This window comes from Rhinoderma darwinii, chromosome 5 (assembly GCF_050947455.1).
Source record: "Rhinoderma darwinii isolate aRhiDar2 chromosome 5, aRhiDar2.hap1, whole genome shotgun sequence".
Classification (NCBI taxonomy): domain Eukaryota; kingdom Metazoa; phylum Chordata; class Amphibia; order Anura; family Rhinodermatidae; genus Rhinoderma; species Rhinoderma darwinii.
In genome coordinates this window covers 341,123,396-341,143,689 of record NC_134691.1, presented here as the reverse complement: position 1 = coordinate 341,143,689, position 20,294 = coordinate 341,123,396, and the positions used below count along the sequence as shown (strand labels likewise).

The 20,294-nt window shown below is 44.7% G+C and overlaps 1 protein-coding gene across 2 annotated transcripts; it reads left to right on the top strand.

Moving 5' to 3' along the window:
• The first annotated feature begins 1,122 nt into the window (after positions 1-1,122).
• On the top strand, positions 1,123-19,238 carry LOC142653087 (uncharacterized). 2 transcript variants are annotated; one of them, XM_075828796.1, is made up of 4 exons: positions 1,130-1,206; positions 7,139-7,353; positions 14,860-14,902; positions 15,824-19,238. In XM_075828796.1, the coding sequence occupies exon 4, from the start codon at positions 15,859-15,861 to the stop codon at positions 16,918-16,920; it is 1,062 nt and encodes a 353-aa protein (XP_075684911.1). In that variant the 5' UTR covers positions 1,130-1,206; positions 7,139-7,353; positions 14,860-14,902; positions 15,824-15,858; the 3' UTR covers positions 16,921-19,238. The 2 variants fall into 2 exon arrangements, with proteins under 2 accessions (XP_075684910.1, XP_075684911.1); XM_075828795.1 differs by lacking the exon at positions 7,139-7,353 and having other exon boundaries at positions 1,123-1,206.
• The last annotated feature ends 1,056 nt before the right edge of the window (positions 19,239-20,294 follow it).

Genomic DNA, 20,294 nt, shown 5'->3' with positions numbered 1-20,294 from the left:
ACTCGTGACTGCTGGGTTATTATACTATTATAGGGATATATCTGGTGGACTGCTGGGTTATTATACGATTATAGGGATATAACAGGTGACTGCTGTGTTATTATACTATTATAGGGATATAACCGGTGACTGCTGTGTTATTATACTATTATAGGGATATATCTGGTGACTGCTGGGTTATTATACTATTATAGGGATATATCTGGTGACTGCTGGGTTATTATACTATTATAGGGATATAACTGGTGACTGCTGGGTTATTATACTATTATAGGATATATCTGGTGACTTCTGGGTTATTATACTATTATAGGGATATATCTGGTGACTGCTGGGTTATTATACTATTATAGGGATATAACAGGTGACTGCTGTGTTATTATACTAGTATAGGGATATACCTGGTGACTGCTGGGTTATTATAATATTATAGGGATATAACAGGTGACTGCTGGGTTATTATACTATTATAGGGATATAACAGGTGACTGCTGTGTTATATACTATTATAGGGATATAACAGGTGACTGCTGTGTTATTATACTAGTATAGGGATATACCTGGTGACTGCTGTGTTATTATACTAGTATAGGGATATATCTGGTGACTGCTGGGTTATTATACTATTATAGTGATATAACTGGTGACTGCTGGGTTATTATACTATTATAGGGATATATCTGGTGACTGCTGGGTTATTATACTATTATAGGGATATAACTGGTGACTGCAGGGTTATTATACTATTATAGGGATATATCTGGTGACTGCTGTGTTCTTATACTATTATAGTGATATAACAGGTGACTGCTGTGTTATTATACTATTATAGGGATATAACTGGTGACTGCTGGGTTATTATAGTGATATAATGGATGACTGGTGTGATAGTATTACATATACTGGGGGTTGTTGTCTTCTTACACGCTGTGTTCTTGTACTATCACGACATTATATAATTATCAGTGTTATTATTATGCGGTGACCGTGTCCTCGTTATTTCAGTCACTTTCCCCTGTGTGGGGCCGGGGCCGCCGCCTCAGTCTCCTCACACACAGAGCTGCGGGGGGCGGGGCATGGGGTGACGTCACGCCGCAGGTTACGTGCTGTGTCGTCACATCCGGACCTTTCTATCGCTGCTGCCGCTTTATCTGATCTTTATCATCATCATCATCGCCCCTGTGTTCCGAGGACGCCGTTCGCCGGGTGGGTGACCGGGAGATGCCGCTTGTCGCACAGAATCTTGTTCCCCGGACTCTAGCGCCGCAATGCCGGGTGTCGGGGCGTCCGCCTGAATAAAGAGCGGGAGCAAGGCCTGACAAGCAGTGGAGGGATCTAGTGAGGAGGCTGAGGTTTGGGGGCGGCGTAGACTTGGGGAACGGAGGGTTGTGAGAAAGAGAGACCGCAGCTGGAGGCCGGGTATATGTGGAGGCTGCAGGGGGACATGAGGGAGGCGGGAACTGTGTGTGATAGATACCTGCAGCCTCAGACCCCCCCCCATAATAATGATGCAGCCTCAGACCCCCATAATAATGATGCAGCCTCAGACCCCCATAATAATGATGCAGCCTCAGACCCCCCCCCCCCATAATAATGATGCAGCCTCAGACCCCCATAATAATGATGCAGCCTCAGACCCCCCCCCCCCATAATAATGATGCAGCCTCAGACCCCCCCCCCCATAATAATGATGCAGCCTCAGACCCCCCCCATAATAATGATGCAGCCTCAGACCCCCCCCCCCCATAATAATGATGCAGCCTCAGACCCCCCCCCCATAATAATGATGCAGCCTCAGACCCCCCCCATAATAATGATGCAGCCTCAGACCCCCCCCCATAATAATGATGCAGCCTCAGACCCCCCCCATAATAATGCAGCCTCAGACCCCCATAATAATGATGCAGCCTCAGACCCCCATAATAATGATGCAGCCTCAGACCCCCATAATAATGATGCAGCCTCAGACCCCCATAATAATGATGCAGCCTCAGACCCCCATAATAATGATGCAGCCTCAGCCCCCCATAATAATGATGCAGCCTCAGACCCCCATAATAATGATGCAGCCTCAGACCCCCCCATAATAATGATGCAGCCTCAGACCCCCCATAATAATGATGCAGCCTCAGACCCCCATAATAATGATGCAGCCTCAGACCCCCATAATAATGATGCAGCCTCAGACCCCCATAATAATGATGCAGCCTCAGACCCCCATAATAATGATGCAGCCTCAGACCCCCATAATAATGATGCAGCCTCAGACCCCCATAATAATGATGCAGCCTCAGACCCCCATAATAATGATGCAGCCTAGACCCCCATAATAATGATGCAGCCTCAGACCCCCATAATAATGATGCAGCCTCAGACCCCCATAATAATGATGCAGCCTCAGACCCCCATAATAATGATGCAGCCTCAGACCCCCCCATAATAATGATGCAGCCTCAGACCCCCATAATAATGATGCAGCCTCAGACCCCCCCATAATAATGATGCAGCCTCAGACCCCCCCATAATAATGATGCAGCCTCAGACCCCCCCATAATAATGATGCAGCCTCAGACCCCCCCATAATAATGATGCAGCCTCAGACCCCCCCATAATAATGATGCAGCCTCAGACCCCCATAATAATGATGCAGCCTCAGACCCCCATAATAATGATGCAGCCTCAGACCCCCATAATAATGATGCAGCCTCAGACCCCCATAATAATGATGCAGCCTCAGACCCCCATAATAATGATGCAGCCTCAGACCCCCATAATAATGATGCAGCCTCAGACCCCCATAATAATGATGCAGCCTCAGACCCCCATAATAATGATGCAGCCTCAGACCCCCATAATAATGATGCAGCCTCAGACCCCCATAATAATGATGCAGCCTCAGACCCCCATAATAATGATGCAGCCTCAGACCCCCCATAATAATGATGCAGCCTCAGACCCCCATAATAATGATGCAGCCTCAGACCCCCCATAATAATGATGCAGCCTCAGACCCCCATAATAATGATGCAGCCTCAGACCCCCATAATAATGATGCAGCCTCAGACCCCCATAATAATGATGCAGCCTCAGACCCCCATAATAATGATGCAGCCTCAGACCCCCATAATAATGATGCAGCCTCAGACCCCCCATAATAATGATGCAGCCTCAGTCCCCCCATAATAATGATGCAGCCTCCGACCCCCCATAATAATGATGCAGCCTCAGACCCCCATAATAATGATGCAGCCTCAGACCCCCATAATAATGATGCAGCCTCAGACCCCCCATAATAATGATGCAGCCTCAGACCCCCATAATAATGATGCAGCCTCATACCCCCCCCCATAATAATGATGCAGCCTCAGACCCCCATAATAATGATGCAGCCTCAGACCCCCATAATAATGATGCAGCCTCAGACCCCCCATAATAATGATGCAGCCTCAGACCCCCCCATAATAATGATGCAGCCTCAGACCCCCCCATAATAATAATGCAGCCTCAGACCCCCATAATAATGATGCAGCCTCAGACCCCCCATAATAATGATGCAGCCTCAGACCCCCCATAATAATGATGCAGCCTCAGACCCCCCATAATAATGATGCAGCCTCAGACCCCCCATAATAATGATGCAGCCTCAGACCCCCCATAATAATGATGCAGCCTCAGACCCCCCATAATAATGATGCAGCCTCAGACCCCCCATAATAATGATGCAGCCTCAGACCCCCCATAATAATGATGCAGCCTCAGACCCCCATAATAATGATGCAGCCTCAGACCCCCATAATAATGATGCAGCCTCAGACCCCCCATAATAATGATGCAGCCTCAGACCCCCCATAATAATGATGCAGCCTCAGACCCCCCATAATAATGATGCAGCCTCAGACCCCCATAATAATGATGCAGCCTCAGACCCCCATAATAATGAAGCAGCCTCAGACCCCCATAATAATGATGCAGCCTCAGACCCCCATAATAATGATGCAGCCTCAGACCCCCCATAATAATGATGCAGCCTCAGACCCCCCATAATAATGATGCAGCCTCAGACCCCCATAATAATGATGCAGCCTCAGACCCCCCATAATAATAATGCAGCCTCAGACCCCCATAATAATGCAGCCTCATGCCCATCCATAATAATGATGCAGCCTCAGACCCCCCATAATAATGATGCAGCCTCAGACCCCCCATAATAATAATGCAGCCTCAGACCCCCATAATAATGCAGCCTCAGACCCCCCATAATAATGCAGCCTCATGCCCCCCATAATAATGCAGCCTCATGCCCCCCCATAATAATGCAGCCTCATGCCCCCCCAAAATAATGCAGCCTCAGACCCCCATAATAATGATGCAGCCTCAGACCCCCATAATAATGATGCAGCCTCAGACCCCCATAATAATAATGCAGCCTCATGCCCCCCCATAATAATGCAGCCTCATGCCCCCCCATAATAATAATGCAGCCTCAGACCCCCATAATAATGCAGCCTCAGACCCCCCATAATAATGCAGCCTCAGACCCCCCATAATAATGCAGCCTCATGCCCCCCATAATAATGCAGCCTCATGCCCCCCCATAATAATGCAGCCTCATGCCCCCCCATAATAATGCAGCCTCATGCCCCCCCATAATAATGCAGCCTCAGACCCCCATAATAATGATGCAGCCTCAGACCCCCATAATAATGATGCAGCCTCAGACCCCCATAATAATGATGCAGCCTCAGACCCCCATAATAATGATGCAGCCTCAGACCCCCATAATAATAATGCAGCCTCATGCCCCCCCATAATAATGCAGCCTCAGACCCCCCATAATAATAATGCAGCCTCAGACCCCCATAATAATGCAGCCTCAGACCCCCCATAATAATGCAGCCTCATGCCCCCCATAATAATGCAGCCTCATGCCCCCCCATAATAATGCAGCCTCATGCCCCCCCATAATAATGATGCAGCCTCATGCCCCCCCATAATAATGATGCAGCCTCAGACCCCCATAATAATGATGCAGCCTCAGACCCCCATAATAATAATGCAGCCTCAGACCCCCATAATAATGATGCAGCCTCAGACCCCCATAATAATGCAGCCTCATGCCCCCCCATAATAATGCAGCCTCAGACCCCCATAATAATGCAGCCTCATACCCCCCATAATAATGCAGCCTCATGCCCCCCATAATAATGCAGCCTCATGCCCCCCCATAATAATGCAGCCTCATGCCCCCCCAAAATAATGCAGCCTCAGACCCCCATAATAATGCAGCCTCAGACCCCCATAATAATGCAGCCTCAGACCCCCCATAATAATGCAGCCTCAGACCCCCATAATAATGCAGCCTCAGACCCCCCATAATAATAATGATGCGGCCTCAGACCCCCCATAATAATAATGATGCGGCCTCAGGCCCCCCATAATAATAATGATGCAGCCTCAGACCCCCCATAATAATGCAGCCTCAGACCCCCCCATAATAATAATGATGCATCCTCAGACCCCCCCATAATAATAATGATGCGGCCTCAGGCCCCCCATAATAATAATGATGCAGCCTCAGACCCCCATAATGATGCAGCCTCAGACCCCCCGTAATAATGCAGCCTCAGACCCCCATAATAATGATGCAGCCTCAGACCCCCCATAATAATGCAGCCTCAGACCCCCCATAATAATAATGATGCAGCCTCAGACCCCCCATAATAATAATGATGCAGCCTCAGACCCCCCATAATAATGCAGCCTCAGGCCCCCCATAATAATAATGATGCAGCCTCAGGCCCCCCATAATGATGCAGCCTCAGACCCCCCCCATAATAATGCAGCCTCAGGCCCCCCATAATAATAATGATGCAGCCTCAGGCCTCCATTGTAGTAATGCATGCCCCCCGCTAGTATTACACATGCCCCCCCCCCCTCCGCTAGTATTACACATGCCCCCCCCCACCGCTAGTATTACACATGCCCCCCCCTCCGCTAGTCTTACACATGCCCCCCCCCCTCCGCTAGCATTAAACATGCCCCCCCCCTCCGCTAGCATTACACATGTGATCCGCTCCAGGTTTATATCGGTCTGACCTTGATCCGCTCCGTCTTCATCCGATCCATATTACCTGTTGCTGCCGGGATCTTTGTATAAACACCTTAAAGGGCTATTCTCATCGCAGAAAGTGTTGACGTGAGGCTGAAATAGGTCATCGCTTTGCGATCGATGGGCGTCCGAGTGCCGGGACCCCACCGATCCTGAGATTGAAGGGGTTACAGCACTGTGACCCCTTCACTGTTTTCCCATGTACTGCGGCGCTTCGACCACCCTCTGTACAATCGGACCCCACACCGAACTCAAAGTGAGGACCGATCTTGGCGATGGGATTAACCCTCTACCATCCCGGTACTTCTGTAGAGATCCACCGGTTCCCGTCTCGGGGTGGGCACAGACACGTAGTAGATTTGTGGGTGGAAAATACGCAGAGACTGCTGCAGGAAAGTGGGTGAGATTTTTTTCTGCTGGAGACCAGATCAATACATTTTAAGATATCGAAAATCAAATTCTTCTTAATGCGCGTTAATAAAGTATATTTTAACAATTACATTCCTTCCATTTCGTTTATTCGACTCTTCCCTTTCCACGACCGGCTGACGACATTTAACAAATCTCACCCACGTGCCGCTGACTATTTTCCGCATAAAATTTAGAGCATGCTACGTATCTATAAAGGGCAACTGAACGCTCGACAAACTACTGACCTGTCAGAAGGTTTGATCGGTAGGGGTCCGAGCGCCGGGACCCCCACCAATCGCTAAAACGAAGCGGCAGAAGTGAGCGCTGAGCCGCTTCGTGTCTGTTCGGCTTTTTCCTGAAAGCCGACGTATCGGGGTTCGGGCTCATAGACTTTCTATTGAGTCCGTACTTTGATTAACGAAAAAAGCCAAACAAAGCGACTGAGCGCTCACACGATCACTTCTGCCGCTTCGTTTTAGCGATCGGTGGGGTCTCCGCGCTCGGACCCCCACCAATCAAAACGTCTGACATGTCAGAAGTTTGTCGAACGTTTAGTTACCTATCAAATCCTCGTTCTGTTCGGGATGTTCACCTCGGGTTTCACTCTTTTTATTGTAGAAGCGGTGAAGTTCGTGATGAATCTGCCACAATTCTGCTACGTGTGTGGGTGCCCTTAGAGTTGGGTATGACCTGTGATTGGGTGACGCATACAGCGACCCGCAGTAATCACTATGGCCGCCCTCTGAGAAGTTTAGTCCGGCTGGGCCTGTGCTGTATACACATCTGCAGGGACATGATCACAAGAAGGTTCTGTTTGTCAATTTCCGCCGACGGTGAGTGGTGGACTATAGCGCGCTGTGAGGTCGGGGGTGGATATATCATTGGTGCAACAGGGTAAGGGGGCCCAAAGTCACCCTAAAGCCGCCTTCTGTCTATTAGATTGCATGTAAATGCCTAAGTTAATGCATTTTAGGGTTAGTAGTGATGCCTCATCACACGGCCGTGCCCATAATCACCACATTTTTTGGCCCATGCTCCCATACAAAGAAAAGATAGGCCATGTCCTATCTTTTGTGGCGGCTGTCTACGCCCCGGACACCTTCCCGCAAATATACGGGAAGGTGTCCGGGGCGTAGAAATGAATGGAAACGACTTATACGGTCGTGTGCAAGGGGCTTCACTGATGGACATAAGGTGGTGAGATATTGGAGGGCAATGGGCCCATATACTGTTCTTACCCGGGGTCCTCTGCTGTCTGTCCGACCCTGTGTGAGGTGCGTTCTACATACTGGTCATGGGTTTATATGAAGAAGTCTGGGCACTGCACAGTAATTATTTTTTTATTAAAACGTTTAAGAGGTATTCCCAGAAACGTATCGCCTATCCTGACTTCACCCCTCCGCAATGAGGAGGAGCTTCAATGGAACGGCGGTGGAGCGTGTGCCCGCCTCATCATTCACCGTCTACGAGAATGATGGAATGAGCCAAGCGCTGGACTCGGCTGTTCGTCATTACTGTGGACTTTGAATGAAGCGGCAGCGCGCAGATCACCCGCCGCTCCCGTCAATGTTCTCACCGCAATCTAGTGAGAAGGATCTGGGGGTTTGGGACCCCCCAACTATCAGAAAATGATCACCTATCCTGTCAATAGGACCAGCCCAGTCTCAGGAAAAAAAATATTTTTCCTCTGAATATATAAATTAACTTTTTCAAGTCATAAGAGCAACTATGAGTAGAAAAAACAAGAAGATCCAGCGATTCGTGGTGTAACTCGGAAACGCTCGGTTTCCACTTTATTGAAAATAAGCAAACAAGAAGCTTTAAAGAAACACCAGGAGGAGAGACAAGGTGGTGGTATGTGGCAAATAGATTTAGCCTACGCGTTTCAAGCACTAGCTGTGCTCTTAATCATGGCTAGGTCAAGCAACTATGAGTATTGAAGAAATTCCGGACGTAAAAACTGTTCAGGATTAAAAGGATTTGCTGGTCTGGGGGAAAAGAAGAAATAGTTTTTTCCGGTTCATGATAACCTAAATAAATTGATTTAAAAAAATGAATGTTTAGACCCTGAAAAGAAGTTGGGCACTTTGTGAGAAATGAAAGACTGCTTCCCTTTTGATGAAGAAATTATGTCTACTTGGGATGAACAAAAATAGATATTGGGATGCACTCCTCAATCAATTGGCGTGGTGCTAGTAAGGTAGGGACGAGAATCCCACAATATTGAAAATATATAACCCCAGCACTCACAGAGGTACGCAAAAGATCCAGATGCAAACAAATTTAAGTTTTATTGCAACAAAAGATGGTAAAGTTGAGGTGGAAAGCGACTTGGTAAAGACGTTTCGGCCGAACCTCGGCCTTTGTCACGGTCGCTGTAAGACGATATCACTGGTATGGGTTGTCCGCCGGATATTCCCTGTGTGTCACAATATCCGGCGGACTTTACCAAGTCGCTTTCCACCTCAACTTTACCATCTTTTGTTGCAATAAAACTTAAATTTGTTTGCATCTGGATCTTTTGCGTACCTCTGTGAGTGCTGGGGTTATATATTTTCAATACTTGGGATGAACCACCTAAGGTTGATGTCCAAGTAGCCAAAGTGGGATAGAAGACCATTCTCCCATTTGATGAGGTTTCCCAGCTTAATGATCCCATGGCCCGAAAAGCAGAGGGCTTACTAAGGAAGGCTTGGGATACTTCAGCTGTCCTCCTAAAAGCGAATATGGCTTCTACCTGTGCAACTAGATCTATGTTTCGCTTGTTGAACCAGTTACAGATCCATCTATCAGAAGATACGTCCAGAGAAGACATCTTGAGATTTCGTCCCTTACTATCACTGGCCACAGGGTTTCTGGTAGATGCCTCAGCTGATTCTGTTCGAATCGCTGCCCGTGGTGCAGCTTTTTCCAACTCGGCTAGAAGGGCATTCCGGTTAAAGATTTGGATGGGTGGCATTTCAAAAACCAAATTATGTGGCATTCCATTTGTAGGAAATGTATTTGGCCCTGCCTTAGAAGAGATTTTTGAGAGAGCCACAGATTAAAAAAAAAAAAGACTCTTGCCCAGTCTCCATTTTCATCTGTAGAAGACCTGCCAGACTCCTCAAAATCTTGGATGGATCCTAAATGTGGAAAAATCCGACCTTCAACCATCCACTGAAAAGGTCATTTTGGGAGTTCTCCTGGACTCAAAGAAACAGACTTTCTTTCTTCCTCCGGCAAAAACAGCTCTACCAATAAAAAGAATATATGCTCTTTCAAAAAACTTGAAGAGAAGCAATGTTTGTCTTGGGTTTCATGGAGACCGGCCCATTCGCGACCATTGCAGACCCTAATATTGTCAAAATGGGACAAAACCCTTTATCTCTAGAGAAGAAAAAATGTTCTATCCCTTCTAGTAAAATCATCCCTAAATTTGTGGCTTTCACTAAAAAAAATCTGAAGGGAACCCTATAGATACAGACACCTATCCACTCTCTTATTACACGTCTGCAAGAGAGGCTGGGGTGCCTGCAAAAATCACCAAACTTTTAAGGGTGATTGGCCTCAACAAATATCTCAGGAATCTTCCAACTACAGAGACCTCAGAGCAGTCTTGGAGGCTGCAGGATTCCCTATAACAAATTGTCTTTCTCCCGCTTTTTAAGGGATATGCCATAAGTCTGAGTGGTGGATGTCCCAAGGACATGCAAGCCACTGAATTCATGCTCCAACTGGGTGTGCTTGCTGTTTGCCACCTTAAATTGTAGAATGAGGGTCAGTGGACCTTCGTTTTTTCATTAGGACCCCCATCTATCAGGCATTTATAGTATATCGTGTAGATGAATACACTGACCGCCTTCTTAAAGACAACCATCTAGTAGCGTGTTGGAACTCCTTTGGCCTTCAGAAGCGTAACAGTCGGTTGTGGCATAGATTCAACTAGGTGTTGGAATGGTTCTGCAGGAATATTGGCCCATGCGGACAGGATCGCTCCTCGCAGGTGCCGCTATTGTGTCCTAAAAAAAAAGGCGGCCATGAAGGAATGAACTTGGCCGTAATTCTTTGATAATCCATTTTGATCAAATTCCTTCCACTGGTCTCAGAGGATCAAGGGTGTGCCAAGGTTCTACCAACCTAAACTTTTTACAATCAACTGAGAGAATTCATCAATTTATTCTGCTTTTGACAAATTTTGACCCTCCTATTGGCATGGTACAACAGACATCTGCATTTATCTCACCAGGGAATGTTGTGCCACTGATCAGTGATCCAATTTTTGCGCTTCTTTTGCCCACTGGAGTCTCTCCTTTCTGTTTCCCTTAGACAGCAGTGGCACTGGAACTGGTCGTCCTCTGTTATCGCTCATCCGTACTGAGTAACGATTAGTTGTGCATTTGGACATGTTATCGCACCAGCGTTATATTCTGCTGCAATTTGCTTGGCTGTGCACCGCCTGTTAGTCAGAACGATTCTTAACCCCTTCCCGACATTTGACGTATCCATACGCCAAAGTCGGGTAGGGGGAAGTATGGAATGGGCTCACTGAGTGAACCCGCTCCATATGATGCTGGTGTCGGCTGTTTGTTACAGTTGTCACCTCAGAGTAACGAGCGGCATCACGCTCGAGCGCGATCCCGCTCGTTAAATGCCGCGGCCAATAGCGAGCGCAGCACTTAAATCGTTAGAAAGAGGGGGACGACCCCCTCGGACAAGTCATTGCGCCCCCGGCAACGCAATCGCGGGGGGGGGGGGGCGATGGTTACTATGGCTGCCAGGGGGCCTAATGAAGGCCCCCAGGTCCACCATCTTTGTGCACCTATTAAGCTCTGCCTCTGGCTGGTTGAAGTCCCCTAGGGGGACTAATAAAAAAAGTTAAAATTAGTTAAATGGTTTTTTTTCATGTAAAAAAAAATTTTAAAGTTAAAAAAAAAACCCCTTTTCCCATTTTCCCCCTAGAGCATAGTAAATAAACATAATTGGTATCGCCGCATCCGTAAAAGTCTGAACTATTCCAATATATCGTTATTTAACCTGCACGGTGAACACCGTAAAAAAAACTAAACGACATTGTCTGTCTATTTTTTGGTCACCTAATCTACAAAAAATGAAATAAAAAGTGATCAAATCGTCGCATGTACACCAAAATGGTATTATTAAAAACTACAGCTTATCCCGCAAACAATAAGCCCTCATACCACATAATCGACGGAAAAATTAAAAAGTTACGGCTCTCGGAATTTGGCGACACAAAATAAATTTTCTTTTTTACACTTAGGTTTTTACTTGTAAAAGTAGTAAAATATAGAAAAAACTATTGATTTGGTATCGCCGTAATCGTATTGACCCACAGAATAAAGTTAACATGTTGTTTTAATTGCACAGTGAATTGCGTAAAAATGGCGTGCAAAAAACCATGGAGGAATCGCTGTTTTTTTCATTTTCTACCAAACAAATAATTTTTCCCTGTTTCCTAGTACATTATATGGCGCAATAAATGGTGCTACGAAAAACTACAACTCGTCCCGCAAAAATCAAGCCCTCATTGTACTATATCGAGGGAAAGATAAAAAAGTTATGGCTTCTGGAATGTGGGGAGGAAGAAACGAAAATTAAAATCTGAAAAAGGTCTGCGGCGGGAAGGGGTTCATCTCTTCCTCTGAGCCCTCTCAGCAGGTTGTTTTTGTCCACAGGATCCCCTTTTGCTGGATGTTTTTCCTTGATCTCCACTCTCGGTATATTCTCGACACTGTTGCATGTAAAAGCCCCACAAGGTTGGCAGTTTTTAAAATACTGGACCCTGCTAGTCCAGCACGATCCTCATTTGAAGCTGCTCAGATTGCTTGATTTTCCCATTCTAATGTGGATTCACACTCAAAATGATCAACGAAAACATTTTCTCATTTGATTTTTATGCTGCATCTAATTTCCATACAGGGAATCTCCAGTCGTGAAAGGGCAGGTGTCTCTAATAAAGTAGTCACTGTGTACATACGTTACATTACTTATCCTGTACTGATCCTGAGTTATATCCTGTATTATACTCCAGAGCTGCACTCACTATTCTGCTGGTGGAATCACTGTATACATACATTACATTACTTATCCTGTACTGATCCTGAGTTATATCCTGTATTATACTCCAGAGCTGCACTCACTATTCTGCTGGTGGAGTCACTGTGTACATACATTACATTACTTATCCTGTACTGATCCTGAGTTACATCCTGTATTATACTCCAGAGCTGCACTCACTATTCTGCTGGTGGAGTCACTGTGTACATACATTACATTACTTATCCTGTACTGATCCTGAGTTATATCCTGTATTATACTCCAGAGCTGCACTCACTATTCTGCTGGTGGAGTCACTGTGTACATACATTACATTACTTATCCTGTACTGATCCTGAGTTACATCCTGTATTATACTCCAGAGCTGCACTCACTATTCTGCTGGTGGAGTCACTGTGTACATACATTACATTACTTATCCTGTACTGATCCTGAGTTATATCCTGTATTATACTCCAGAGCTGCACTCAATATTCTGCTGGTGGAGTCACTGTGTACATACGTTACATTACTTATCCTGTACTGATCCTGAGTTATATCCTGTATTATACTCCAGAGCTGCACTCACTATTCTGCTGGTGGAATCACTGTATACATACATTACATTACTTATCCTGTACTGATCCTGAGTTATATCCTGTATTATACTCCAGAGCTGCACTCACTATTCTGCTGGTGGAGTCACTGTGTACATACATTACATTACTTATCCTGTACTGATCCTGAGTTACATCCTGTATTATACTCCAGAGCTGCACTCACTATTCTGCTGGTGGAGTCACTGTGTACATACATTACATTACTTATCCTGTACTGATCCTGAGTTATATCCTGTATTATACTCCAGAGCTGCACTCACTATTCTGCTGGTGGAGTCACTGTGTACATACATTACATTACTTATCCTGTACTGATCCTGAGTTACATCCTGTATTATACTCCAGAGCTGCACTCACTATTCTGCTGGTGGAGTCACTGTGTACATACATTACATTACTTATACTGTACTGATCCTGAGTTATATCCTGTATTATACTCCAGAGCTGCACTCACTATTCTGCTGGTGGAGTCACTGTGTACATACATTACTTATCCTGTACTGATCCTGAGTTACATCCTGTATTATACTCCAGAGTTACACTCACTATTCTGCTGGTGGAGTCACTGTGTACATACATTACATTACTTATCCTGTACGGATCCTGAGTTATATCCTGTATTATACTCCAGAGCTGCACTCCCTATTCTGCTGGTGGAGTCACTGTGTACATACATGACATTACTGATCCTGCGTTTCATCCTGTATTATACTCCAGAGCTGCACTCACTATTCTGCTGGTGGAGTCACTGTATACATACATTACATTACTTATCCTATACTGATCCTGAGTTAAATCCTGTATTATACTCCAGAGCTGCACTTACTATTCTGCTGGTGGAGTCACTGTGTACATACATTACATTACTTATCCTGTACTGGTCCTGAGTTACATCCTGTATTATACTCCAGAGCGGCACTCACTATACTGCTGGTGGAGTCACTGTGTACATACATTACATTACTTATCCTGTACTGGTCCTGAGTTACATCCTGTATTATACCCCAGAGCTGTACTCACTATTCTGCTGGTGGAGTCACTGTGTACTTACATTACATTACTTATCCTGTACTGATCCTGAGTTATATCCTGTATTATACTCCAGAGCTGCACTCACTATTCTGCTGGTGGAGTCACTGTGTACATACATTACATTACTTATCCTGTACTGATCCTGAGTTATATCCTGTATTATACTCCAGAGCTGCACTCACTATTCTGCTGGTGGGGTCACTGTGTACATACATTACATTACTTATCCTGTACTGATCCTGAGTTATATCCTGTATTATACTCCAGGGCTGTACTCACTATTCTGCTGGTGGAGTCACTGTGTACATACATTACATTACTTATCCTGTACTGATCCTGAGTTACATCCTGTATTATACTCCAGAGCTGCACTCACTATTCTCCTGGTGGAGTCTAAGTACATACATGACAATCAGTGTATGTTGCTATTAACGTTGGCACCTACAGATGGTATACTGCGTCACATGATGATCTACTGGTTTAGGATTGCACTATTTTGTTACATGCCAGATTTACATTTTTCAGATAACTGGGTGCTGATATAATATAAGTTTCCTATATGTGGTTTGATATGACATGTTTTATATCTGCTGTACTATGTTTATGTATACAGTGGCCGTTGTCTAATATCTGTCTCCTTTCTTTGCACAGGTGGCATTTAGATCGGTGCTGTGATCTCTATTGATTGTTACTGGTGAGTATATTCATGACCACCCTTTTTTGTTCACCTGCAAATCCAATGGAGCACATTTATCATAGGGGTTTTCTGGAAATCTTACGGACCCATTATATTATGTCAGTCATTTGTCATGGCTCCTTATTCTGAGCTATCCTTTAACTCTTACACTGCTGGGACAATTTTCACACTTTTGAAAAAAGAAAACCCTATTTATATAATCTCATACCCCCCCCCCCCCCCCCCAAACTCATATCCATATATTTTCACAAATCATATATGGGTGTCTTCATGCAATTTTCATCAAAACGTGACGTTGTGTACAAAATGCATAAAAAGTCATGTTTGTGGATAAAAGTATGACCCAAGCAGAGCCTGTGACGCTTAATACCTCCTAAAGATCAGCGTAACGTGTGCAGAGTTCCTACATGTCACTCATGTCTACATGCACGTATCTTCACATAATCACCAGAACCGAAGAGACTAAAAATCTCTGCGTTATAAACGCCAGGAACATCCGAGTCACAGATTCGACAAATGGTCTGAATTGGATTATGGGGTGATTACATCTCCCCTCTGTATAATGTGCAAAAGTCTATGTACACCCCCCTACCCTGGGGTCGCTGCATGGGGAGAGATGTAGCCTGTGATCTTACTTTCTGCTCTCACTTGCAGTTTTCCACCTCCTTCCCTACATAGACACGCAACCAGGCCGAGCGCTGTGGCCCCTTCAAACAGCTGATCGGCAGAGGTGCTGAGAGTCAGACCCCTACCGATCTAATGTTAGTGACTTATCCCAAGGATAGACCATCAATTTTACAATTCTGGATAAACCCGTTAAAAGTGAGAGCGAGCCCTAGAGCAATCGCTGACACTGTCCACCACCATGTATCACTGCCCCCCCAAATTAACCACCTTCTTTTTTTCTACTTTCAACAGACTTCATAAAAGCAGCCGTCGGAAATCCACAGAAAATGGATGATAGTCTTAACCATGCAGAAACCATTGACATCTGCGTTGACCCTAACCCGAAAAATGAGAAGAAAACGTCACATAGGGATGATGTTCTTCCAGATAAGGAGCTGGAAGGTGAAAGTCCTAAAGATGTTGATGAAGACAGAAATTACTCTCCTCCTACCCATGGAAGAAACCTGAGAAGACGAAGACAATATTATTGCTCTTACTGCGAGAAGTTTTTCATGCACAGTTCTTCCTTGGAAGCCCATCTCAAGACTCACAAAACTGCGAAGAACAACATGTGTGAAGTCTGCAGCACCCATTTCGGCTGCAAGACCGACCTGTTGAAGCACCGCAGGGTGCACCAACCTGACAATTGTATTGACGTCCAAATGGCAAGTGGATCCAGCAGTCAAAGTTCAAATTCGAGTGGAAGCAGCAGCCCCCGCCTACCCCTAGAAGACAAGCCTCATGAGTGCAACTACTGCGAGAAAAGTTTCCGAGACCAATCCATACTGGAAGCCCATCAAAGAATCCACACTGGAAAACTCGCCTATCCCTGTTCCTTGTGCGAAGAGAGTTTCTCCAAGTCGGCACTGCTCAAAGATCACAGCAACATCCATCAAGAAGGGAAACCCTACCATTGCAACCACTGCGATAAGAAATTCAACAACCATTCCCTCCTCGTCACCCACAAGAGAACCCATGCTGGGGGGAAGCCTCAGAAATGCAACAATTGCAGCAAATTGTTCCCCAACCGCAGCAGCCTGGAAGCCCACGGGGAGTGCCACCTAAAGCCCAAGCCCTACAAGTGCCGGCACTGCGAGAAGAGCTTCAACAACAAGTCCCTGTTCCTCACTCACGAGGGAGTTCACACAGACAATAAGCCCTTCAAGTGCATTCAATGTAGCGAGAGCTTCTTCTTGAAAACCCAATTGGTGGCCCACCAACCGACGCACGACTCCGAAAAACCCTTCCCATGCAGCCAATGCGAGAGGAGCTTCAACAAGAGAAGAACTCTCTTGGCGCATATTCGAGTTCACAATCTGCAGAGCATGCAGGCACTGAAAACTGAATAGACCGTGAGGGTTCAGGGGGGCAGCTCAGGGCTATTGTAACTCACATTTGTACTGTAGTGCTATGATAGGGGCTCCAACGAGGTCGTCTATGTCTGAACGCTTGTGTTTTCTGCAATGGATGGAGATTATATGTAGTAGACTTGTCCCATAGCTTTACAAGGCACAATGTGGTCTACTAAAAAAGGGATCTACACCTACATTTATAATAAAATCCTATGACTAGATAACGGAATATGTACAAAACGCAAAAGTATAAATTGGGCAATCATGTCAAGCTGGAGATACCTTTATATAAAAATGTATAATGCCTTATCAAAATTCATATTTCAAAATGTACAATGTATTTATTGTATGCACCATGGATCGATATTATTAAGGGCGTGAATTATATGCCTGGTGTCCCTTATTTAATTTATATGAATTTATTCTAATTGTGTGTGTTATTCTTGCTGACCAGTGAGGTTTTTTTGTGGGAATAGTGAATTCTCTTTTTTGAATTTTTCTGCCAAGAGTACTTTTTTTTTGTAATAATAATTTGTCTTTTTTATATTGCTTTAATATCTCCGGACTGAGTGTTTGACTTTATTACCCAATATATGCTTTTGTGTTTTCATACCTTTTACGGTTATTTGGGTGTTGAGCACGGTAACGAGATTTTCTTGATGTATTAGGGCTGGGCTACTGTCATTTTGTTTGTGTGTTTTTCTTAGATAACAGAACAGCTTAGTTTGAGTACCATCTAGCGCTTTGTGCTAGATTTCTCTCCTTCGCTCAGCGCCGGTTCCCCTTAAATGGACGGTTTGGTTCACAAAAACCAATTTTTAATACCCAATTATGGAATTCTGGACCACCTAACAACCGGCCAGACGATTGACTGGCTGCAAAGAGTGTCTCTGGAGGACTTGCACATCTGTGCACTGCATGGACAGCCCATTGATTTCAATGAGAACAGAAGGACATACTGTGATCTACTTATGGTCAGGGGACTCTTCTTACAAAAGGGGATTGGCCAAAGTGGAGAACTCCTTTTAAAAGTGACCTGAAATAGACTGATTACTCGCGGTATAAAGTCTAGCAATCATGCTCAACCGGATGTAACAGAAGAAAAGCAGCTTGGCAATAGAAACCCCCTACCTTCCCCATACCATTGTCATTTAGATGGAAAACCCCTTTAAGGAAAGCTAATAAAAGCAGACTTAATATATTATATATTGGACTGACTGGGCAATACACTGCATGAGCTGCTAGATGCCAATAGTTTTTCATAAACCCTACCTATCGTAACCCATTCCCTCCCTGCAGCCCCCTCTCCTTTTACATGTTATCTGCACCTTGCGTGAAAAGTCAGAACAGCCGGAACATTTTATGTGGCTTTGTTTTTTTTTGCATAAGGAAAACCTTGATAAATGATTTGCAGGCAAGGAATCCGATCTGCCATGAAGGACGCTCCTCTCAGTATTTGTTTAAAGGGAAACTACAGTCACATTTTAATAGTATAATGGAGCTACTCGGGTCATGTGATGTACCAAGGCCAGTAATTCTTTCATTTTGGTCCAAGGTGCTGTGTATGCTCATGATGCTTAACACCTCCGGTAATAACTACTACTACTGCTGCATGTTACTGGACTGTACGGTTGACGTTGCCAAAATGACACCGCCTTCTCTGACATAGTTTGCTGTTGGCTGAAGCTGCACCTTACACACATCCGGCTGTGCCCGCCTTCTGCATGTGATGCTGGTAATGCTGCTCTATTTTAGCTGCTTCCTCAAGCAATTGGACTAGAAAGCAGCTCTCCGTTTTATGTGCAGGGGGCGGCAGAGCAGGAAATCACTGTGGTGCAGCTTCAGCCCATAGCTGCAGAGCAGGAAGTCACTGTGGTGCAGCTTCAGCCAATAGCTGCAGAGCAGGAAGTGATGTCCGAGAAGGAGGCGGCATTTTGTCCATTAACATACAGCACTACTTTATTCATGTGGTTTTGGGGACCTATAGTGTACAGAACACTTTGGAAACTTTAATTTGAGAGACTAGAGTAAAAGCAGTAACGGCCGCAGTATGTCAAACAACCATAGTAGCTCTATTATACATATTATAAAAGTTTGCCATGAAATTCACTTAAATGCACTTTTTCTTTTTTGGCTCCAAAACTAGAAGTCCTTTTTATTTATTTGTTTCTCTCAAGAAGATGATGAGTTCAAACACGATTATTAGATGGCTTCATAACAAGTTCTCTGTGTCCCAAGTTGGCAGAGTGTGAGACGGAGGAATGCGTGGCTTCTCTCTAAATTTTGAAAACGTAATAAAGCCTATATTTATTATACTTCTATGAGCATTTCGTAACTCTTTATAAGACCACGTGATGCCTACAAAGTGACATAGGCACAGTAAGGGGACATATGGAAGTAGCTGTTGCAAAAGTCTAACGGTTTAAAAGGTTTGTACACTTTCGCATTCAATTTTGCAAGGCACCAACTTTGTAAATAGTCAAAAGTTTTGTTATAGAAGTAAATATAGTTATAGACTACAAACAAATGCTGTGTAGTCTGATCCTGCAGTCATTTGTGACCCCCACACCTTTTGCCCCTCTTACTAACAGACAGGAGGAACACATGAATACAAGATTAGACCACGCAGGGTTTGTTTGCACTCAGTAACCATAGAGCTGAATACACAAATTTGGTAGGATCTTTTCGATCAATACTGCAAAGTTGCTTATTGTTTTTTTTATTTTAGATGCTGTAGAGCAATACAAAAGTTGGTTGCAAAAGTTTATACACCCTTAAATCTTTGGCAATCGACCACAAAATCCTGTCATCTACAGACACTCTAATTAGAGAAGATACTCTACAGCCCTTCTGGGGCCTTTCACACAGTTTATTGGCTTTGGGAAATGACAATCGGATGCAATTCACACTGCGATTGAGAGATTGACATAATTCGGAAGATGATGCCTGTATAACAGCTGAACTTTGAGCACAAACATCTAAGCAATATCTTCCTTAGACTCGAGTCTATCGAGGGATCCATGAAAATGGAAGAAAATAGCATATGTTCTATTCTTCAACGGACCCTTCACACGGCCCGATAAAACGTCCGTGTGAATGGCCCCATTGAAATACATACGACCGTTTTGATGGCTATTGTTTTAACGTCCGTCACACAGACGTATACAACGTTTGTGTGAATAAGCCCTTACTATCATCTTTTCCTTTAATTTTATTCTCCTATTCAATAAATATTTTAAGAATTTTGTGTCCGAGAAGATCAGCCCCTCCAATCCAAACTTCAGATCTGACCTGTCCCTGATGTCTGTAAGGCAACTAGAATCTATAGGAGCTCTCCCCCACGACTCTGTTTACAAGAGATTAAAACCACT

Excerpts from the sequence above, each read along its gene's own strand:
- LOC142653087 (XM_075828795.1), top strand. The coding sequence starts at position 15,859 with ATGGATGATAGTCTTAACCATGCAGAAACCATTGACATCTGCGTTGAC.